The sequence below is a fragment of the Egretta garzetta genome, unplaced genomic scaffold (assembly GCF_000687185.1).
Source record: "Egretta garzetta isolate BGI_Z169 unplaced genomic scaffold, ASM68718v1 scaffold155, whole genome shotgun sequence".
NCBI classification, from domain to species: Eukaryota; Metazoa; Chordata; class Aves; order Pelecaniformes; family Ardeidae; genus Egretta; species Egretta garzetta.
This window is the reverse complement of record NW_009259613.1, coordinates 1,322,456-1,346,038: the sequence shown is the minus strand read 5'-3', so window position 1 is coordinate 1,346,038 and position 23,583 is coordinate 1,322,456. Positions and strand designations below refer to the sequence as shown.

The 23,583-nt window shown below is 38.6% G+C and overlaps 1 protein-coding gene across 4 annotated transcripts in view; it reads left to right on the top strand.

The window, feature by feature from the left end:
- Positions 1-23,583, top strand: part of TNS3 (tensin 3) — a 187,194-nt gene that overhangs the window by 2,331 nt on the left and 161,280 nt on the right. For 3 of the 4 annotated variants that reach the window (XM_035893953.1, XM_035893955.1, XM_035893952.1), the window contains exon 1: positions 20,749-20,853. In XM_035893953.1, the coding sequence (XP_035749846.1) occupies positions 20,811-20,853 (43 nt within the window). In that variant the 5' untranslated portion in view covers positions 20,749-20,810. Of the gene's footprint in view, positions 1-11,060; positions 11,173-20,748; positions 20,854-23,583 lie in introns of those variants that run through there. The other variant, XM_035893956.1, reaches the window with a different exon arrangement.

The following is a 23,583-nucleotide window of genomic DNA, read 5'->3' as shown; positions in this document are numbered from 1 at the left end:
TTCAGCAGAAGTAGGTGTAATTATGATGATTAGATTATTAGCTTGCTATAGTCACATTCTTTTACCATAACATGGTATGCTTTGCTGTTGAATTGTTCTTATTTTCAGAGCTGCAGGCCAAGCATCAGAATGTATGTGAACTGAACTTTGTATAATTTAATAATATATTTACTGTGAGTTCCTCTCTCAAATAAAGGCAAAGCTTGAATCTGACATGGCAAGTGCTTTCTGTTTCTGTATGGCAGTGTGACTGCATGTTGTGCTAGGCATGTCTGCCAGAGCCTGAACAGCCGGTTTTCCATAGTATTGATTTGGGTACCAGAGTGGGAAGGATGATTAGAGCTGGAAGCAGTGTGAAGATCAGAAGAGGAGCCTTATTTTGCTGTTTGCTGCAGTGAGCAATGTATCTGTTGCTGTCAGGCTAACCTTGTTTCCTCCTTAGCATTTCTTAAATAGTTATGTGTCATGAAAGTGCTGTTGTAGTATGAATGATAGTTTTGACAAGAAGTTTTGACACTGTTGCTTGGGTGTTTTTTGTGTGTGTGTGTGTGTGTGTGTGCGCGCGCGCGCACATATTTCATGTTCTTCAGTAAAAATAGAAACCTACGTGATACTAGTCTTTGCTCTCTCAAAGTTTCCTCTGATTTGCCTTTTAGGGTTTAGGTGAGTGCAGACTGTGTACAATGTCATCTGTGGTTAGTAGCAATAAGTGAATATGATTGAGACTTTCTGATTTAGTATACTGTTACCACATAATAAACACTTTGAGAGGTGTGTTCAGAGTGGTTGGTACAACTAATCCTATAATATCAGAGCAAAATAAATAAAAGATATGCAAAATCTACAGTTGCAAGTAGAGTGTTTTTAATCAGCTTGTGTTCCCATAGACTCACCTGACAAGACCACACAGGAACACCAGGAAAAATACAAAATAAATTACTAACCGCAAGTTGTCTGCTGTCCAATGAAAGTAAAGAAATTACATCCTGGATTCTTGAGTAAACTTTTCTGATTTTTTGGAAAGGCACTTACATTATTCTATAAAAAATTTTTGTAGAAGTCTGTGTAATATTGGTTTGGTTCTGTTTCCTGAAAATGGGTGATTATAACTTGATGGAAAAAAATAGCAAAGCTTCAGTAAAATGGCAGCAAAAAAGTAAAACTAGATGTTGTGAAAGAAATTAAATTCTACCCAAAAGTGTACAGTGAAGATTTTTGTTCCACATTGGACTCTTCCCCACTTCTTAAAATACTGAACACAAAATTTTGTAAGCCAAAAATTATGGATCGTCAGGTGATTTAGTGAAGTGCTGAAAATGTGCCTGTTTCAGGTTGTTATATGAAAGATAATGTTTTAGATTACTGTTTGGGACAGTCTTAACTATATGAAGTAAGATAACTTTATAAAATGAGGAAATAGTTAAGGACGTAATTCCAGTCATACATACACACACAGAGAGTGCTGTCTTCTATATGAGTTACTATCATTAGTGCAGGTGGTAATCTGTATGGGATTGCATGTTTAACTAGAGCTGTTTACATACTGAACAAGGAGTGTTTGGAATACCATTGCTTCTGGCCTAGGGGAATAAATTGAAGTACATACTTTGGGGTTGGGAGCATAGGTGTTGAGTGGAGATGTTCTGGCCACTGATGCTGGTCTTCACTCCATTCCCTGCTTAGTGTAATTAGCATTTTGAAGTACAATGACCAGGTAGACTTCACACAGTCATTAATACTGTCTGTGTCAGTAGGTCCAAAGAGCCATGCTGATAGCCTGGGTTGAAATAAAGTAGTTAAATCAAGATGTATGTGGGGAGAGGAGGAAACTGAACTGAATGTTTTCCATCCTACTGAATCACCTTTAATGAGATTTTTCTGCAGACTTGGAAAGCATGTTATTTTCTACTTCTTGAAGATGTAACATAGTGATGTTACAGAAGGCAGATCTTGACTGATGCTTCCCTGATATATGCACTTTCAGCGTGCATGCTTCCTTAGTACAGCAGCTGGTAAACGTACATGTGTATGAAGTGTGCAGCTATCAGCTTGCTTACCCCTGTGTATTTCTAGCCCTGATGCTGACTTTCTCTGGAGCGTGGCGGGGGAGGGGAAAAGGTATATCTGAAAGGTAGCAGTGCTGACAAGAGAGTACCTGCATGAACTTAAAGTGCCAAATTGAGTTTGTATTAGTGTAGCAGACCTGCGTCAGGCAGGATTGTGAGGGTAAGAGGGAAGCCTCAAGCTGTGTAGCAAAATTAGCCTATATGAAATCGCTTAAATTATTCACTGCATTAGTATTAATAATATTTCTTTAATTTCTCAGTGACTTATTTACAGACATGCATCTTCATCCCTTTCAGCTGTTTTTCCTGGTCAGTGTTCTGGCACAGAGCTGCTGCTGACTGTCCTTTTTCTAGCCTGGGTCTGACCTCCTTTGCTTCTGCTCTTCCTTTTTCCACTTGCTTTGCTGATTTTAGTAACTTTTCTGGTTGTTTTTTTGGTGGTTGTGGTGTGAGGTTTGTTTTTTATTGTTCGGGTTCTTTTGTTTGTTTGAGTCTTTTTTAATATCTGTTTTGTTCTTATCACAACAGAAATTGTTTATTGTGAGACATAGCTGTGGGTAGCTCTTTAGTATTTGGCTTTGTATCTAACTGCATCATGTCATAGGAGGGTTAGGTTGCTGCAGTCCTTTGTGCATTTGCTGCTTTCATAAACAGGTTCATCAGGGACTATCGAGATAGTCGAAAGGAGAGGGAGGAGATATCCATGGAAGCATGTACTTTTACACTGTTTTTGTGTACCCGCGAGAATTCCATCTGTAGTGGGAAGAGATTCGATTAGAGATTCTAGGTGAAGATGACCTTAAAAATCAGCATTTCAAGGGTAGACTCATGATGTCTCTGAATTTTTACTTTTGTTATGCCTTTCAACATTTTTTTTTTTTTTCTGTGAACTGAAGATAAACCAGAAATAGTCTTTTTTCTCCTGTTATTTAAAGATGTGAGTTCTGGTCTTCAGATGTCTAGCTCTGAATATGTGGGCGTTCCAAACTTTGTGTAATGAAGCAGTGTTGTAGCCTCAGAGATGTCAAGGCTAGTTCATTTAACAGAAAAAAAGAAAAAAAGCTATTGACAAACACTGAGCTTTCTTGATGAACATAGTCCTTTGCTGCTTTCAGGCATTTCCTTTGTACAGTATTTTCCCACACAGAACAAAGTGTCAGTTTGCCAATGAGATGAGAATGAAAAAGATGAGTTTTCCAGTGTCTGGAGTAACGATTGTCTTAATGGACTTTCCCCTCTGTCTCCTAATTGCTTTTCCACCAATACAGATTCATGTGCAGTGGAGAAATGAAGGTGTTGAAACAAAAATGCAAAGAACTGATGAAATGGAAAAATGTGAGAGCTGCTGCTATTTTACATTATGAGCGAGGAGTGACTACAGGCTTTCCTGTTTGTTCCTGCTGGGAGGAGAGTGAATGAACCACTGCTCTCTACAGGCAACTGATTCCTAAGGGTATTTGGATGAAGGAGAGTGGTGAGGATTTGGCTGGAGACAGGCAGCCTTCTTGCCTTTCTCCAGCAGATGTGCTGCTCTGCCTGCATCTTGGTGGAAGGAGTGTCGGGTTTGCTAATGGGCATGCATTCAGACACCCTTGGGCACTGTTTTTCTTCGGCAGACGCAGACCTGGACCTGTCATTATTTGGACTGAAATTGGCCAGATTGTAAGGGAAAGGACTTGAAACTGTCTGGGAAAACAGCAAGTATGAAAAAGTTCTTGTATGTTGTTTAAAGTTTGAGGTGGCCAACCTCAAACATTAAAGTGGGGAGAGAGAATTATCTGATGATCAGTCTTTTCCAAGTGCTTTACTCTGTTACATTACCTCTGGATCCTGTGGAAACTATCTTTCAAAGAAAGCTGATACCACTTTATCTCAAGAATTTAAAACTTACAGAAGAGCACATGCAATTGATGATCTAGATGAAGGACTTCCTCCAAGGTGAACTGTCTACAAATGACAAATGTAATTGTATGTGGCATGAAAGAATAATAACATGAGCCGTAGATCCTGTGTCTTGTTAGAGAGTAGTGAAGCTGCTGTTATGTTCAGTTATGGCTCCCTCTGGGTGGCTCACTTGGTAGGGTGACTGAGGCTGCAGACCCTGGTGGCAGGCTAGGTTTGTGCTGTTGCTCCTGTATCACATCTTGCACTGTCTTGTGTCTGTCTGGCTTTAACTTTTTAGTTCAGAGCTGTAAGTGAGAGAGCTAAGGTGAAAAGATGGTGTGTGAGAGCCAGTGCAATTTTCCTTTTGGCTCATGACTAACGTGTTTTTTCTGGCAGCTGGAATTGCAAGCAGCTATACCTGGAAATCTAGATGTAGAGACCCAAGTGCTAGGCTGTGTGAGTTGAATAGGCTGTGGAGCAAATCTATCCTTTTCTTTTCAATTGTTAACTTGAAAATTTGAAACATTGTGCATCGGGTCCCAGTATGTATAAAAGCATACGGTAGAATGAGAGCATGTCCAGAAAGGGATGATGGAAATGGTGAAGAGTGTGGAACAAGCTGTTTTTTGGGAAGAGACTGAAAAGACCAGAACTCTACATTTGGAAAACAGAAAGTTTAGGAGGAATATGATCAAGGTTTTACGTAAACATAAAGATGGTGGGTAGGTTGAACTAGGCAGAACTAGTGATGGAGTCCCACAGTGCAGAAACTAATGTGTCAGAACTGGTGGGAGTTTACTTTAAAATGAACAAATGAAGGTACTTTAAACAAGGGTGAGTATGACCTTCTGGAACTTGCTGCTGCAGAAGGTCATGGGGGAGACAGTACCAGCGTGTTCAAAGCAGAGTTTGACAAAATTAGTGGAAAACAAATCCATTAACGGATACTAAGAGGGTGGTTCAGGGATAGACCTTCCAGCATCCCTGGTACAGCAGGAGCATGGAGGGAGCAGGACACAAAAGGAGCAGAGCTGGCTTGCTCTTTTTGAGTAGTGTTTCCCTTTGACACAGAGATGAAGCACTTGGGTGGGTGAGATGGATGTTGTACTGACCCAGTAAGGCATACCTTGTGTTTTCAGACATGTATTCTACAACTGGCTGTTGGTGCACTGAGTAAACCTTGAATGTAGGTGCTTTGCACATCTCTGACCTCTTTCTTTGAATCTGTAAGTCCTGTAAGGGCATTTGGACAGAAACTTCCTTTTTAGTTTTGTTCTGGAAAAGTGTATAGCTTTGAAGCCCTGGTACCTAGGTAGAGTTTCTTACTAAAACAATGAAGACCCCTGATTTACTTTGTCTGAGAAACTACAAAGGCTTCTGCTACTTAAAATATTTTAAATAAGGGGCAAAAGTACTCTTTTTTTTGTCATTTTCTATTATTTTTTGGCCCCTCATGCTCGTACAGTAAGGCAGTTTTGTACTACCACATCATAGGGTTTTGTTCCCCTCTTAACATGAACTTTACTCACCTGGTTCAGCGAGACATTTTTTTTCCTCATCAACATCTCCATGTGCCCTCACTTGAGTCAAAAGTCAGGAACAGATTCCACTGGGAGGGATATTGCCAGCTCAGGCTGCATGATCGTAAGTCAAATCTCTGTTCTCTAGCTTGGGCTGCTTGTCTTTCTGTGAAATGCCTTGAATGACCGGGGAGTAAATGGGGTGTGTAACACATACTGTCTTGTCTTTGCAATCCCTCTGAAGTTATTTGGTAATACTAAATGCTAGCGATAGTAGTATAACTAGCTATTTATGTACATTTTAGTGTGTGTGTGTAAAATAAATATATGTGCTATGTCTGCCACTGTAGAAATAATCTGAGTGTGAGTGAAACAGCCAGAAATGCCTTATTTCAGTCTGTGTAAAACTTCTTTGGTGTTTTTCTTTTCTTTCTTTTTTGCCACTGTCCCATGTTCTTGTCATGTAGCATGGGCTCTGCAAAATGTATATATTCACTGGTGGTAGTTGTGTTTGTACTTAAATGCGTGTGGTATGTTCAGCTAATGTCATTTGGCTAAAATACAGTGATACTTTTGAAGCAATAGTATGTTTCCAAGAAATTATTGTCCTATGGAAGAGCTGCAGAGAATCTCGTATGTTGTGGTGCTTGCTATTTCTGGATAATTCTTTGTTGTATATTCATCTTGTCCTTGTGTGAGTGAGACTTTTGACATCATCACTTTTTATAGTTACTGAAAAGTTATGGTCAGCCCTGTTCGAAAAGCCATTTTAGAGAGTAGATGGATAATGTCTTATTACTTGGCCTGTATGCACGGTAGGCAGTCTTAAATATTTTTCTGGAAATTAAACCTGCAGCAAAAGTGGAACACTGGTTCAGGAGTAGGAAAGTTAAAGTTGTTTACTACAGAGAGGGAAGAGAGAAGCTCTAAACTATTTTGTATTATCAGTCATACCAACTGTTGTATTCTGGGCAGTCCTGTCTCATCAGTATTCGCTTCAGGAACGCTAGTTACAGGGAACTGCAGGTGTCCTGATAGGATTTTATTCTTTGATTTCTGCATGGGAGCTCCAAGTAACTGTGCAGAAATCATGGGACTTTGCTGTGTAAGAGATGGGAGGAGAGGAAGCAGAGAGGTGACAGAAGTAACGACGAGTGACATTAATGGAAAGGGCTGAAAGGGAATGGGTTGTCTGGCATTCCCCTCAGCTAGCTGTGCTGGTTTTGCCTTAGTGTTACAGAAATAGATACATGGCTTAGTTTTGCAAAGGTTTTTTTTTAACTGGGGCTCAGTCTTTTCATGAAGACTGCTTTCAGTCATCTCTTATTTGAACTTTCTTTTGGACACCCCCTATGGGCATTTCCCTAGCCCATAAAAGGTGGTGAAATACCCATTCTGCTAATACACTGCTACCCCCTCCCTCTGTGTATTTAAAGTAATTCTCCTAAGCATTATATTAGCCAGTCTATTTAAAGATACCTTGGAGAGTAGAAGGATGCACAAAGAGAGTCCCAGGAAATTGCAGTATTGCTTGTCAAGTTATTTAGAGGAAGGATAGGGAAAAGGGATCATATTTGCATGACCATGGATGGGAAAGTTTATAGGGCTTTGCATGGATGTTTATAATTTTCTCTTAGCTGGTATATATGACATGGATTGTTAGAAATTTTGGAAATAGAGAAATTATGTACAAACAGTTTTTGACTTTTTCCTCCATATAGAGTAACATCTGGAATTAACAATTTAATTTGAAAAGTCTAATTGTTTTTTGTCTGGTTCTGTTGAGACTTTCGTTTCTTGTAAGTATAATTTAGTCACTACTTGGATGACTTTGGAAGGAACTGATTCTCTAGAAATAAATTCTTTTTTTTTCTTATTGAGCATGTATACATGTGAATATAGTTATACACTTTTCTTGCAGATTATTTGAACAAGTTTAATTTTTGCAGTGTTAATTTTGCAGTGTTTGCTTGATTCTTTGATAAAAGATCTGAGTCCTGTGACTTAGATCTTTTTAAAGATTGAACCATTAGCACCATTGCAGTTTACATGTTGGAAATGTGGAGTTGAAATAAACATTGCTTGGTTCAGTTCTTCTTTGAATAATTGACTATTATGATATAGTATGGTATTTGGGAATAACACTGTGAATGCCTCTTCCATAGCTGTAATGAGCCGGTCTTAAGTCTCTGCCAAGGAGGAACTGCTGTAGCAGTATTGCCAAAAACCAAGTTACACATCTTGAGTGCTTTAGTCTGTATTGGCTTAATTGAACTGTTTTGTGTAAACTGCTTTTCTCTTCTCAAAATGTTAATGTGTCACAAAAGCCTTTGATGGAGTTGCTGTGAATTTTTTTTATATGATGATGATCAGCATGTTGTGACATAAGAAAAATGCTCAATGGTGAGGAGCATTTGAAATTCATTGTGGCTGAGGATGCCCATGTCTTTACACAGTCTGCTGCGCTACACTGATGCAAGTCTGGGATAAACTTTCAGCTTCATTAGATTTCTGTGTGCCTTAGAGACCAGAGCATGGCCAAAAATATTTCCTTGTGTGGTAAACAAAAGAGAGTTTCATAATACTAGCAATTGAGACTAGACATAATTACAGCCTCTTCCTCAGGCAAGAACTCAGTCTGTAACCTGTGGTTCTGCACTGTTCTTTTCCAGTTTTTGCTTCTAACAATTACATGCAGTTTAGATTCCCATCTTGAGCGAAAGTAACATTGCTTGCTGCTGGCCATGGTTGCTTTCCTTCTTTTTCCCTTTCTTCTTTTCTTTTTTATTTTTTTTTCTTTTCTTTCTTTTTCCTTGGCATCTTCCTTAGTGGGGAACCACAAAAGCTGTACCAGGTGACAAGAAAGAAACCTTGGTCTAGACTCCTCTAGGTTTCACAGTAGATTATCCAGCATTCTTGTATAAACAGCTTTGAGTACTGAATCTTCGAAATGAACTGTTTAACTGAAGTGCTTGGAGAGCCCATAGTGGAGTGTACTTAAAATGAACAGCAGGGAACAAAAAAATGCATATTTCTTAAAATTTGGGTGCAAAGGCTGCATTGCAGAATATTTCCAAAATGCCACAGAGAAAAATTACTTTATTGCAAATGAAATGGACAGATTGACGAGCTGATCAATTAATGTGAAGACCTATTTACACTGAACTCTAGTATATAAACAGCAAGTTCTTGTGACAGTCGTCTTGCTTTGGAACAATGCAAGTGTCAAAGCTTGCGAAGAAGTGTTTGGGTGGTAGGGAATAACGAGAAGCAGGCCTAGATACAGGATAAACTTTCTGTGAAGTTTATCCATTAATTTCTTCACAACTCTGCAAAACTATCCTTTTCAGAGAGACTTGCAGCCATATCCTGTAAACTTCACTAGAAGTAGAACTCTGCAGGGAAGATGAGTGGATAAAATCTAAAATGAGAATTCTGTTTTTTGTCTGTATATCTACAAAGTAGAGAAACTGCAGCAGCCAGCAGAGGTGATGGCATTGCTGATTTTTTTTTTAATTTTTTTTTATTTATTTTTTTTTTTACATAAAAGAGGCTGTTTTGATGAGGGACTCTTGGCACTTCAGGCATGATGCCTGAGCCCATTATGGTACAGAAGCTTCTCATATCACATTAGTGAAGTTACCTGGATGTAATGACACTTTTCCTTCCTCCTAGACCTCTGTCTCTTCAAAAACATCTCCCATATTTTCAAATGCAAAAAACCCCCAATCATGACAGAGATTGTTTGAAAATAATAAATTTGATCTGTTTGCAATCAAGTATGTTCCTACGTAATGCTGGAGTTCAGCTGTTCTTTTTCTTTATGGTTTACTTTTAATATGAATCATAATTCTGACAACATCTTTTGATTTAACTTGAAGTAACATGATGCAAATGTCAGCAGCGGGGGACACGGGAATTTGTGACTTTGGCTTCTACAGTGAGTGATCGAAGTATCTAATGAATCATTGTAATTACAGTTCATATTTATTTCATCCCCTGCTTCAGCCATTCGAGAATGTGGGCTATTCTACTATTTCTCTTGCTAATTTCTGCTGATTAATATAATTCACTGGTAGAAGGATTTTCCTGAGAGTCCAGCCTGAGTTTTATTCCTTCATCCTAAGTAATTTCTACCGTGCTGTTTATGGAAGTATGTTAATTATCCTGGTGGGTAAGACCAACAATCTTTCTTGAAGCTGTTCCTAAGATAGCGGCTGACTGTGCATCCTCACTGGTGAGCATGGCCAAGCATCCAGACCTGCTCAGGGTGGTCAGTCACTGCCACTTGTGTTCCTTGGGGCTCCTCTGGAGTTTTGGGTAGGCCCATGTGGAGGCAGTACTTGGAAGGTTACATCTATTTTTTTTTTTTTTTTTTTTTTTTTTTTGGTGTGTGTGTGTGGCTGTTCTTGTGCCTGCCAAGCAGCTGTGTTGTAGATGTTTTTGGAGACAGTAAACATTTTGCCCAGAGTCACATATTGAATTGTTCAAAGCCACAAAGAAATCCCGTGTTACCTTATTGCCATAGACTTGTGTGTTGCATCACGCTGGGAAACTTTCTCATCAGACATATGGGTGGAAGCCTAGTGCTGCGGTGGCCTGGCCTGGATGTGTGTGAAGGGATAGCTTTCTGCTTCTAGATACTTGTGCTGCTAAAGCTCAGCACAAGCGTTGAAGTGTTGAATGCAAGCCCATTTGCAGTACTGAATTTAAGGACGGTAAGGTGCAAATGTGAAATGAAAATGAGGAATGTGAAGAATCATTTGAGGATTTTCATGGTCTGGAGAAATATATTTTTGTTTTTTAATAGGTTACTGATATTTCTAAAAAGTCTGCCAATCAAATTTCCAGAGGAGATACTGACTATGTCATAGGTTTTCGGTAGCCCCCTCTGTTGTGTTATTTAAATGCTTCCTAAGTTATAGAATCCATGTAATATCCATTGCATATATGGTATTGCCTTTTGCAGTTCTGTCCCCAATTAAAAATTTCATTACTGAGTTACATTTTAACATGATATTTCAGTTACACTGACACATTGTGGAAAGCAACATTACTTTAAACTAGCGTACTTTTCTTATGCAGGAAAAGCAGAAGTGATTTTAAAGTTAGCAATCTGTGCCAAAGTCAGCTTGCATGAATGCTTTGCATTTATTAAATGAAAAGCCCAAGCTGTCTTTTGCACCAGATCAGTTAAATTGGCTACTGTGATAGACAACTACTTAAGGTTTTTTTTTTTAACCAGTTTAAGCTGAACCAATGCAATTTTTTATGTAGATAAGACATTAGTCAGAAGGTTGTTGGTTCATATCATAGAGATTATTCTGTATTTCCTCTATAAAATGTCTTGCAATGTCTGTGTCCTGATATGTGAGATGTTCTTCACACTGTTGCTTCCCACGCTTGAGAGTGGAAAGCTCTTGTTATTGAATAAGTGCAAGGTTGAGAAAGAAGGAGAGAGCTCTTTGACATACTACTATTATGCTACAGACACACTACTGTTATATTCAATTTAAAAATATCTGTATTTCACTTAAAAGTATGACTCAAAAGCTGAGGGAAGATCTGATGTTATTCCCCTTGCTTCCAGCCTCAAGAAACAGCTTCAAGGTCTCACACCTTCAAAAACAAGTCTTTTAAGAAATCCAAAATTTGTGGAACCTGCAAACAAGTAATTGATAGCCAAGGCATTTCCTGCAGAGGTGAGTAACATATGATGTGCTGTTTACTTTCTTGCTATGTGAAAGGAATTAGTTTTATATTAAAGTTTCTAGGAATCCGTGTTTCTGGAATTCCCCCTGGACTAAGTATAAATGTACCTTGGTTTATTTCCTTCCTTTGTACAATAATGTTCCCTGCTTTTGCTGGGGAGTGGGGTGCTGTAGTAGGTAATTGGACTTGTATAATGATATGCTTTCATTACTGTGCTCTTCAGGCAGGTTCCAGAATAAGGCAATGCCTGTGGAGGCTCTCTGAGGAGCATGTGAGTGATGTGTGCACAGTGGGTGACAGATGCCTCTGGAATTCTGTCTCCAAATGAGGAAGTGTGTGACGCTCACTGAGGCATGAGGGTTTTCTCTGCATTAATTTTCAAAAATTCACAAGAGCAGCCAGCTATTTATTTACTTTAATTTTTGCATTGTGCTCTGTCTACTCCTTAGTCCTTCAGTCTAATCACTCACAGACACAATAGAGATTCTCCTCCTGGATGCGCAGACTGCAGAGACTCGGCTGCCTCTGGCATTGCTGCCTGCTCCTTACTGCTCTTTTCCCTCATTCTTCTCTCTTGCTGTGCAGAGATTGAGCATACTTGCCTATTCTCCATGGGATACCTGTGGCAGAATTAAATTTTGGGAAAACTCAATAGGTTCTTTCTGCAAGTTGTCCAGGGATAGCGGTTTTGATCCCCTGTGCTGGTTTAGCCTGGTTAATGTTAAAATCCTGTTATTCCATGTTAACAAAACAGTCTTTTTACTTGCCATGTCTGTGGTTTACCTCCTAGTAAGAGAATGCTATTGTCTCTTCATCTGAGGCATAGTTGCTGTGTTCACTTAGGTATGTTTGCACCATTTCCCAGTTCTTGATGGATCTCATTCTCCTACCTCCTCCCTCCCATATCCTTCAGACACCTTCGGTTCCCTCTGAGGGTTTGAGAGGGAGGTCAGAGATTTGGATGTGGAAGGAATGTGGCCATTTCCTGAGCTAAGGTGCAGACTTTGCAGATGAACAGCTAAATATAAAATACCTCACTTCTTCAGCATTACACTTATCATCATAGGAGTGTTAGTTACATATGTATTTCTTTTAACATATTTCTTCTGCTTGTCCTTCTGGAGGTTGGTTCCAAAGTTCTTAGGATTTTGACTTAAAAGAAAATAGTATTGCTGGAAGGAAGACTTCTTAGTGAAGGAACTGCCTGAAGACCCTCTTGATCAGCTTTAGCATAAAAAGCACTGCACCAGGAGAGAATCAGTACTTTGAAGGGAAAGGCCTTGGGGGTGGGAATAGAAGAAAAATGCCAGTTTTCTCTGGATTTGAGTTCTCACAGCCCAAAGCTGGAAGTCTCAAATTTGCAAAAGCTGTGTCAGCGTGCTTACCTACCAAAGTAGCTAAGACCTTTACCACATGTCTTGTAAACAGGTCAGAGGTTAGGATGAGTCTGAGCAAGTTTTCCTTTTCCCCTAATGTGTAATAACTTTGGTTCAAATACAGCAACTAACAATACGTGCCAATGTAATTTAACACCTTTTTGGCTAGCATTTGTACATGGTTCAAAATATCAGGAAGAAAGCAAAATTCACATGCATTAAAACCAGCAAGGAAAAAAGTTTTCAGGAAAAAAGAAAAAAAACTGAGGAATTAAAATTCTACAAGCGCTCCTATTGGGATCCCTCCCAACGCATTTCCCAAACCAATACATTCATGGATTTGATATATCCGTGTCCATATCCCAATCTGTCTGGGATAATTTTCTCTAGGTTTCCGGGTGCAGTTTTCAGAAGGAGCTTCTTGATGGTATCACATAGCCTTTTTTGTTGATGTGAGCATGAGGCAGACCCACAAACATTCTTTGCTGCTGGTATATTTTGATTGTTAGTTGCTTGATACTTACCTGTGGGATGGGAGCAACACGATTGCACAGGGCGAAGTGATGACTCCAAGTAGTTTCAATTTAATAAGAACCCATTTGTATTTTAACTTACAGCGTGGGCTTTATAAAGCAGAGTTTTGGAAAAGAGAAATATAAGTTGTCTGTTACCTCGCCAGCACTGCAGTACTAGAAATGTACTCTAGTACTGTGGAACTCTATTAATATGAAGAAAAATAAACCAGCTGTTCCAGAGCCAAATCCTGGTGCTGCTGCTTCTGGTAAATTCTCCCTGATGTTGCTCAATGAAAGTGAGCAAGGTGGCATTCTGGGGAGGGAGAAGAAAAGCCTTTAGTTAAGAAGAAATAAAGTTCCTTTGTGTATTAATGAGAAAACCTTGCTTTTTATCAGTTTCTCCTCAGAAAATAGCTCTTTGTACAGACTGCAGGTTCATTCCAGACTATAGTATCTTACCAGTTAAAGGAAAGTTACGTGTCAAGAGAAATAAGGGGAGGGGAGAGGCTCCAGTTCGGTCACTATGTAGTATTAGCTGTTTATCTAGCAATGAATCATCTACTTGTTATAAGAAGAAGGAAAAAAAATTAAAAAAGCCATAACTGGGTGTTGTGTTGGTTAGATAAGTTTTCATTAGTATGTGGCAGTCATCTTGGGGGGGGTGTGTTGTTTAGCCCTGTCTTGCATAACGTGTCCTTTGCTAGTAGCCAGGTCTGAATGCAGTGCCTAAAAGCTTTCTATAAAAAAGAAATGATTGTCTGAAAGGTATGCTTGAATGATTATGTCCTTTTGTCCTTGTATACTTCAGTACACCTCAGTAAAGCATACTCGGTTACAGTGAATTTATTTTTAACAAGCCCTACAAAAACAGTGGCAAAAAACAAAGGCAGATTTGAAGAAGGGAAAATTCCTGCCTGTCTCCCTGCCTGGTAAGCATCTGGGCTAAGTCTTTGGTGTGGCTTCCCATTATGAAGAAAGGACAAAGAGCTGTTCATTGATTTCTACAGTACCTTTACATTTTGCAGTAAACCGAGGACCGCATGTCTCTCTAGCACTACCTCAAACTTGAATGCTTTTGGGCTCTGGTTTGTTCTTCCCTGCAGTACAGTTCAACTTAATTTAGGGCTAAGCAGATATACATCCTGATCATGCGCATTTACATAGTTAGTCAAAGGGCTGCATTGTTACAAAAGCCTTTTGATTTTATTTTTTTTTAAGCTACTTACCCTACATACTGAGTATTTGGTATTTTACTTTATTTGTAAACAAGCTGCCATAATGATGTACTTGCTATGTATTTTCCATGTGAATTTTTTTATTATTTCTTTTAATGTTTTATATATGTAAAATATAATTTTTTTTAATTTTACTTTATTTTCCTTTGCTTTTTTAAAATTATCATTTATCTTTGTTGTTTTGTGATCAAATGGCTGTTAGTGTAGAACAGAGCTTTTTAGATGCTTTGAATCTTCCCAATCTCTAGAAAGTACTTTTCTGGCAATTTAAAAACTGGAGGCCAGCTTTGGGAAATCAGAGTAGTTTTAAATAATGCAGTATTATTTCCTAGCTCTTAGAGCATCAATGAGTGAAATAAGTATGAAGAATTGAAACACTTTGCACATTTCTGCTGATGAAACTCCCCTCCCTTCCAGTTGATGATTGAGTTAACATGTTTAGGGAGGCTTTACATGCACTACAACGCAGCCCGTGAACTAGATTTTGAACTTAAAGCAATTATGGCAGTTTGAATGAACTGAATATCTTTTTGTTAATCTAACCTAGCCATGAACATGTTGGTTTTGGGAATATGCATTGGAGTGATCCCAGTAGGAGAACTTGCAGAGTTTTAGTTCCTCGGGGTTTTTTTTATTTTTCCTGAAAGCTTTTTCCCTTGGTGGTTTGACTATATGTGAGTTTCTGAAAATTGCACTCCGAAACCTAGAGAAAATTATCCCAGACAGACTTGGATATGGACATGCATATATCAAATCCATGAATATATTGGTTTGGAAAATGCGCTGGAGGGATCCCAATAGGAGTGCTTGTAGAATTTGACTTCCTCAGGGTTTTTTTGTTTTTTCCGGAAAACTTTTTTCCTTGGTGGTTTTAATACATGTGAATTTTGCTTTCTTCCTGATATTTTGAACCATGTACAAATACTAGCCAAAGAGGTGTTAAATTACATTGGCATGTACTGTTAGCTATGTTGTGAGCAGACAAATGCTTACCATGGCATTATGTGCAAGCTGAGTGTAATAAAGAATACATTTCACCTTCTTTACTTAAAATTAATTTGTATAATAAAGTCTGTCTTTTAAGTCATGTTAGCATATGGTCTCATACAAGTGTTGGTTGGCTTACAGTATGTAAGTCCTGGATTGTTTCCTTGAGCATGTCGCATGAAGTGATAGAGAAAGTACATTTCCTTATAAAATTACAGTATCTGTGTTTAGTCAAGAGCTTTCAGTCACAGGCCATAGATCAGGATTTGAAGACAATTGGAGCTGTTTTTCTTGTTAAAGAGGCTTGATATTTTCCTTCAAAATTCACCTGCTTGTTTGTGATTGTGCTTGTGGTCACAGTAATCCACTTAAAATCTCATTTGGGCTAGTTGGAGCTACCCGATACAGCGAGTTCTCTCTATTTAATCAGATGTTCATTGCTGCTGGCAAGACAAAGTATGTTTTTATATTGAGGCTCGTTTGGAGCTGACAAACTGTTCTTAAGGCTTGTTTGTGCATACTGTGTATATAAATACATGCATATTTAATCTTGCATGATAGCAGGTGGTTTTATATACTTTATCTTTCAGTAAGTGCTAAGTTCAGTAATAACATATTAGTGTCTTAATAATGTGTAAAGCATGTCTGTGGTTACAGTTCTGGCAGACAAACTAGAAAGCTAGAAATGCCAAAGGAATTTGTATCCTCTTGGCCCTGTGGCATTACAGTTGACTCTAAATGGCAAAGCATGCGATGTGTATTTGTGGGGTAGGGGTGTTTGTATCACCCTAGTTTCCGTGTAGTGATCCTTGTGAAATAAGATCCTGTATTACTAGGCACTTATATGGGTGTATTATGAGATCTATGCATCTGTTGATCTTGTAATACATTATATATAAAATATATATTAACTAATTTCAACATAAATACAACATAACCATATTATGGTTAATTATGGCAATAGCCATTGGTTAATTTATCGTAAGATGGTTAGTTATGGCAATAGGCATACCCATATAATTATGTTAATGTTATAATGTAGGAGATCTTTGAGAGAATGAAAAGGCTGTCACCAAATTAAAAGGGTTTTTTGTTATCACTCTTGCTTTCTGCGTGATGTTTGTATGTACACTTACATGCTTTCTTGAGCACTGATCCAGCAAATTGTATTGCCTTCTGTGGGACTGTTTTAAGATGGTTTTCAGATAACTGCTTCAGTTAATACTTTTAAGATTTGTAATGATGAATCTCTTGTATGTATGGCTCAGACTTATCAAGAAACAGCAGAAACCAAACAAACCAGAAAACCTTACTATTTTCCTAAGGAATTTGTTGCTAATGACCTCCAAATTTAAAAGGTATATGGACTTCTGAGAAATTGAGACCTAGAATTTCTTTTCACTAGCACTGTATGTCTTCAGTTACAACTAATATTTGGTGATGTGACAGTCAGACAACTGCATGTAAACCAGGATATGCAGGCTGTAGGACCAAGAAGCATGGTCTGTTGTCCTTTGTAACTGCTGTGAATTCCAGGGAAGAGGGATTATGGAATGCCCAAGCAAAGCTGGGTTAGGTAGGCACCAAGGCTCTTGCTATAAAACCTCATTTGACTGTCACCCTGGTTTGTGAAAGGCATCTGGGAGGATGTCCGAGGGAGACTGCATGAATTAATCTAGTGGCCGCAGAGAAGTCTTTGTAGGAACCCCTGAGAAATGGGTGGATGTTGACCTGGACATGAGTGACACAGAGCGTGCTGTTCTGGCGAGGAGGAGGCTGGAAAGAGAAACATGGACTGCAGCCTGTCTGTGACAATAGAAGCCTGGGAAGGTCAGCCCCTCTTCTCTAGATAAAAGGTGCACACAGTAAATAGCAACTTCCGCTCGATTAGTAAAACGTACTCTAATTAACACAGCTGTGCAGCCTATGTATTCATATTTCAGCACAGAGCTTAGAGAGACATGGAAGCTATGTGCATAACAACAGCAAAAACATAAAAGGGAAGGATGAATAAAGACTTACTGGAGCATACAGAGATACTGAAGAAGCCACTGTAATTAGTGGGTGTTACACAAGTGGTATATAAGCGTCCTGGCTGAACACAGTCCTCTCTGGAGCTGAGACAAGCTGTAAAATCAAGATCCTTTGATGGCATGATGTTAGCCCAGTGGGAACTGGGGGGTTGGGGAGGGGGGGGAGGAATTTTGGCAGAAATTTCTAAGGTAACTTCATACTAATTTAAAAATAACAAATACATAAAGCAAAAACCTCTAGTGCAATGTTTATTGTTCATAGCAGCCAAGCTGCATCACAGATACTAGGTTATGTTTCAGAAAGATGTCTGTAGTGGAAAATATGAGTTCCCTAGTTGTTTACCTCATAAGGACTGATTTAATCATACCAGAATTTGATCTGTCATTATAAAATTTATTTTAAAGTTCAAACTGCTAAGGTTTCTAAAAAGCTGCAGCTTCTGTTCATTACAGCTAATAAATTAAAAAGAAAAAAAAAGCGACGCGAAGAAGATGTGATCTTGTGTGGCCCTCCCCGCATTTTTTCCAGGAAAACCAATGACTGCTATGTGACCTGGTATACCCGCAATTTATAAATTTAGACCACTTGAAGAGAACCCAAAATTACTGAGGGTAAATTGAAGTTAGAATTATCTGCACTAACCCAAAAATCTGAAATTAAATGCTACTGTCATTAGAGTGTATAATTTGAGTGTGATGAACTTGATATGCCATGTGGGGAAAGGAACCTCAAAGTAAATCTTGATACATTTGGCTAAAACCTCACACTTCTAATTGTCCTCAAAACAAGGGAGGGCAGAGGGAACTACCATGGGAGACAGAAATAACATATAGGCAGATAAAGTTTAAATAAAGAAGAGATGGTGAAGAAATCTGCTGTAAGTAATGCTGAAGTTTGTTCTGATGCATGAAGAAAGCTTCAAGAAACTAAGCCAGGCTACAAACATAACTCCATCTAGACACATTCAGGATCTGAACCCTGTAAATAGGTAAGAGATGGAGTTAAGCTCATTTTATGCAGAGTCCCCATCTATTGTCATTAATGTGATTTTAAAAATACCCTTGGAAAACATGCCTACAACTGTGTAAGTACTTGAGGGATCATGTTGATGACCTCCTTCACATAGCCTAGATTGTTTTCTCTTCTGGTGAAGGTCTCTTATTTATGTTTTCTGTAGGAAATTTCTTCTCTTAATAAAGATTTTTTCCACTGTGGTTGTCAGCAACAGCAAGTGGAATATTTCATCTGCGGGAAAAGCTCATTCACAACACTCTTTACTGTATAGTGTCCCCCCCCCCCCCCAAGTAAAAAATGCTGGCTTTGCACAAATTTCCCATAACTGTCTTTTATCCTTCATCTTCAAAAACAATGTCTGCACTCCCTGTTATGAAGTGCTGAGAGCAATATTCAGATGAAGACACAATGGTTGGCTGAATATGAAAAAAGAACAAAAGAAAAATACAGGAAAATGTTTGAGGCACAGGAAATGCACTAGCAGATGTTGCTGTAGTGTGGCTGTTAGACTTGTGACATCTTTGGCATGTGACTGATAACTTCTTAAAAATAGAAGTGTTTACTTTTGCAGCTAAAGCCCAATATTTCCAGCTAGAGGATTCTTTCCCCTCTCTCTCACCCCCCTGGAAGGTATCTCTGCCCCATGCAAAACTGCATGCCATCTTATTTTTAATGCTGCTAATTTCTGTGTGTCTGTTTTTATACTGCTTTCATTTTGGATCTTTATCTTGTGTTGAATTATTGCAGAGCTAGTAGGAACAGGTCAGCAGAAAAGTGCGTGTGTACTGGTGAGAGTTGTTTCTAATAATCTGATCACAAGGTTATTAAACCCTTGTCAAAATATAAATGGCCAGCAAGTTGCAGAGTTCTCTCCATTTGGGACATTTTAGTCATGGATGTCTTTCTGTTCCAAACTCTGCCTGGAGAAGACCCTGTTGTGGTGGCCTTGCTATACATTTGTTAAAACATCTTGATTTGGTTTCTGAGAAAAGGAAAACATCTGTTTTTCAGAGCCAATGGCAGACCTGGGATTTTGTTAAAAACACTTGCTGCAGGAGGGAGATGGTACTCGGTAGTGGTATCACTACCCTAGCTGCTAAAATGGCTGGGCTTTACTGCTCCTGTGACGCTCTGACACCCATCTTTTCGTGGTATTAAGAGAGAAGACTGGAACTGGGAACTATAAAAACGAAGTCTTGATTGCGCATATCTTTTTATATGTTTGGCTTAGATTATGCTTTGTTGTGGATCATCAAGGACTCTTCCATTACTGTCAAAAAATAGCTGTAATAGCATTTGTCTGTTTGGGGGAAGCTGAGTTTGAGATGCTGAGGGGAAGAAGCCTAGTAGCTAGGCTAGCAGCTAGGCCTTTGATGTGGTATACTAATTTATTATTTGTCACCAGAAAGTTTAAAAATTAATATCAAGAGCTGTATAGTATATGCTTTTGGGGCAAGTGATCTTTCTCAGGGATCAGTAAGGTATTAAACTGAACTACATCTCTTAGATTCTCTTATGTATATGCAAGTTTCTGCCCCAAGAGGATTTCAGAATTACCTTGTTTGTACCCGTGGCATACATGGAGTTGTTTAAAAACAAACGTGTAAAAACACACCATGGAGAGAATTGCTTGATAAAACCTGTGGTTAAGTGTGAGGTTGTCCTTATAAACTAGTCATGTTTTAATATTCACTGCATGTACAGCATGACAGAATGTTTGGATGGAATATATGGAATATATGGAATATATTGCTACACTAATCCATTAAATGCTAAAATGCCCTTACCACACAGAGAAAACTTAAGCTCTTTGTCCTGGCAAACCATAAATCATTCTGTGGTTATTTTACAGAAGCCTTACTTTGTAAATACATTGCTACTGGTTTTTCAGAGAACATTTTACATGCATGAATGTAAAAAGTAGAACTTTTCACGTGATGAAAATTTTGGAGCTGAAGTCTGAAAAATATTATTCTCTATGCTTATCCTTCTGTCTTTACACTGGCAGCAGTATTGTTAACTTACAGGAGTTAATGTATGTTCATTTTGATGCGAAGAAATGTTTTGGTGGTTTTTTTTTTTTTCTCATCTTTTCTTTCTCCCCTTTTATTTAAAAAAAAAAAAAAGGGATTCTCAGAGCTATTGTTTAGGAACTGTTTTGAAGTGTAGTAAATTGACTAAATATGGCTTGGCCTCCATTTTGGTGCCAGCCAGCTTGGGACAGTTGTTCTTGGAACTGATGCCACAATCCTTAAATACAAATTTGTAAAGTCTGGTATTTGATGAGAGCTGATGTGCGGGATGCAGACACTCAGCTGTGCAGTTGAAGAACTGAAGTAGCCTTCCTGAATGTGACATTGATTAAGTCCTCTGGACTGTTTCAGGCACATTTTTAAATTCAAATACACTTGAGCTGTAGTCCTGAAAAGACCTGAATGCTATTTTGCTTGTAAGCCTTTCATGAAGAATGCCAGCATTTGGTAGAAGCTGCTTGTTGGGATCTTTTGACTGTAAGTTGTGTGTATTTTCCTTAACAGCTGATGTGCTGTGAGTATGCTCGGTTTCATGTTTTTTGCATTGCATGTTTGTTGCACTGAAAAGGCATGAGTTTGCATGATTGTGGTATAATACTGCTTTTTTGGCCTTAGGAATTTTCTGGAAGTGCATCTCTCTACTATTCAAGGCTTTCCATAAAAACAGCTGGCATATTGAAACATGATTCAGTCTCTCTGGCAATCTAATGATTGAGGTAATCCATCTCTTTGCAAGTATTGCAAATACTAAGGCTGAGACAAAATCAGCCTTGGTCTGAGGGGATGCAACCATCCAGGCAGAATAGTTCTGCGAGGTAGTAGCATTAGCTGTGGCAAGATGAATTCTAAGTAACAAAATACCAAGCAAATTGATTTTTCTCTGTGGGTGAGTGGTTAATTTGCTAGTGTTGGTGAAGATATCTCTTACTGTTCATCATGTTAGCAGCAATAGTGGAGAAAACCACACGAATTGCATTGTAACAGGATGTGCCTGGAAAGGCAGTGGTGCTTCTCTCCACTAACTGTTCTATCTGTTCTGTGCTCAGATACTTGGAGAGCTGTGGCTGCTGCAGCATGGCCCTTGTTCCATTTGCTTTTTCTCTGTGTGCCTGCATGCTTCCTCATACCCAAGTCATGGTATTTTCTTTTTATGTGTATGGGGTTTTTTTCTATTTTTTTTTCTCTTCCTTTCTGCAGAAGGATGGAGGGTGTGGGAAATAGAGGAGACAAAATAGAAGGACAAATTAGTTTTAAAATACTCTGACTTAACTCTGTACTTTAAAAACAACCTCAAAGTTTATTCTCATGAACTGTACCACACTAGTAATAAAATTGTTGGTAGGAATTATCATCTAGAGATTGATAATTGGCCACAGGTTAGTGATCCATGATATACTTTCTTCCAGTCAGTTATTAATTCCTAAGCAATGTTCTATGCTAACAGCCTTTTCTTTCTTTTTAGCTGGTTTTAGAAAATGGTTATATGTTTATAACAAACAAGACTTCTGGTTTTTGGAGTGTGTGTATATATGCGTAGTTGTGCATGTATATATTTGTGTATGTTTGTTCAAAATATATATGTATTGGTAAATGTTCATATACACAAACATACTTATAGAGGTCTTTACATGCATAAAAAGATTACCTTACCAGCAAATGAAAACTTGTGACACTTGCTGTACCTCAGTGGAACATACATAGATTACGCAAAATACTTTGAACACTTGACCGTGTGGTAAATGCCAAGAACAACCTGTCAGAAGGGGCTCAGTCACCTTAAGTTTTGTTGTTCTGGGTGAAGATTTGGTCTACTAGTGAAATTCAGACCTGTCAATAAAAGGCAATTGGTGTTTGAATCTGCTATACTTGGGTATTCATTTCTGTCGTTGAGATGTAGCTGGTGTGCCTTTTGGGAGTGACATATGCAATGAGCAGTTTGACATTCACCTAAGAGGGAAGGGGGAGAATCTCCTTTGCTTTTCGGAGCGCAGTGGGACGCTTTGTTTGCTCCCAGCATCTGGACAGTCAGTGATCTCATTTCAGAGTGCTTATTTTTATCCAGTTTTATTATCATAATCAGCTTTATTAGGGAGGGAGAGAAGGTAATGACTTGACTCAGTCTAACATGAAAGTGCTGGATTTAGATATGAATAGGGTATTTCTGGATGCTGAGGAGGAATGAAGCTGTCTTTATGAATGAATTGAATCTCTATTCTCAGAATGTTCTATGTCTAAATACCTGAAAAAATACATTGGTTTGTTTCAGTCAGAGAGCTTTGCCTGATACATATTTGGCTAATTACCTCTTGAGGCTTTAGTCTTTGTTTCCTTTGAATCTCATAAACACAGCAATGCTTTGTAAAGTGTTCTCCACTTAATTATGTATGGAATTTGTATGCCGTATTTCTGTGTTGCTTATGAATTTGAATGGGATGCTGCTGCAAGACTCATTTTTATTGCTATCTAGGCTAAACTCATATCTGAATTCAGTGGTTTCTTTCCAGCAAAGACAGTACTGGTGTGTTACACAAGAGCAGCAAACTGATTTTTCATGAATGTGGAAACTGAAAAAACTCAATGGCTGTGTTTACTGTTATCTACATCTTTTACTAAAGATTTTGTGTATTGTTGGTGACATTTGTGATTTGGTTTTACATGAGCCAGTAGCAAAATCATGGAAGTTGTCATGGAATGAAATCTATTTTTGTTTAGTATTTCATTTTGCCCCCCCGAAATCTAGGCTTAAGCATCAGTAAAGAAGATGAGAGAACCTTGTCTGTAATATCAGGGCATTTTTTGTTTCACCATTTTGCAGGAGATCTCAAAACTAGATTATAGAAGAAACAAGACAGGATGCATGCATCTTTTTAGAGCATCCGTTAGCCTTTGCAAAGTCAAAGCTGATCATGCTTATTTAAAATGGAGATTCTACTAAATATGCAGTTTCAGTGTGTCCTGGTTTCGGCTGGGATAGAGCTAATTTTCTTCATAGTAGCTAGCATAGTGCTGTGTTTTGGATTTAGTACCAGAAGAATGTTGATAACACACTGATGTTTTCAGCTGTTGCCAAGTAGTGCTCAGACTACTCAAGGACTTTTTGAGCTTCTCCTGCTTGCCCAGGTGCATAACAAGCTGGGAGTACAGCACAGCTAGCACAGCTAACCCAAACTGACCAAAGAGCTATTCCATACCATATAACGTCATGCT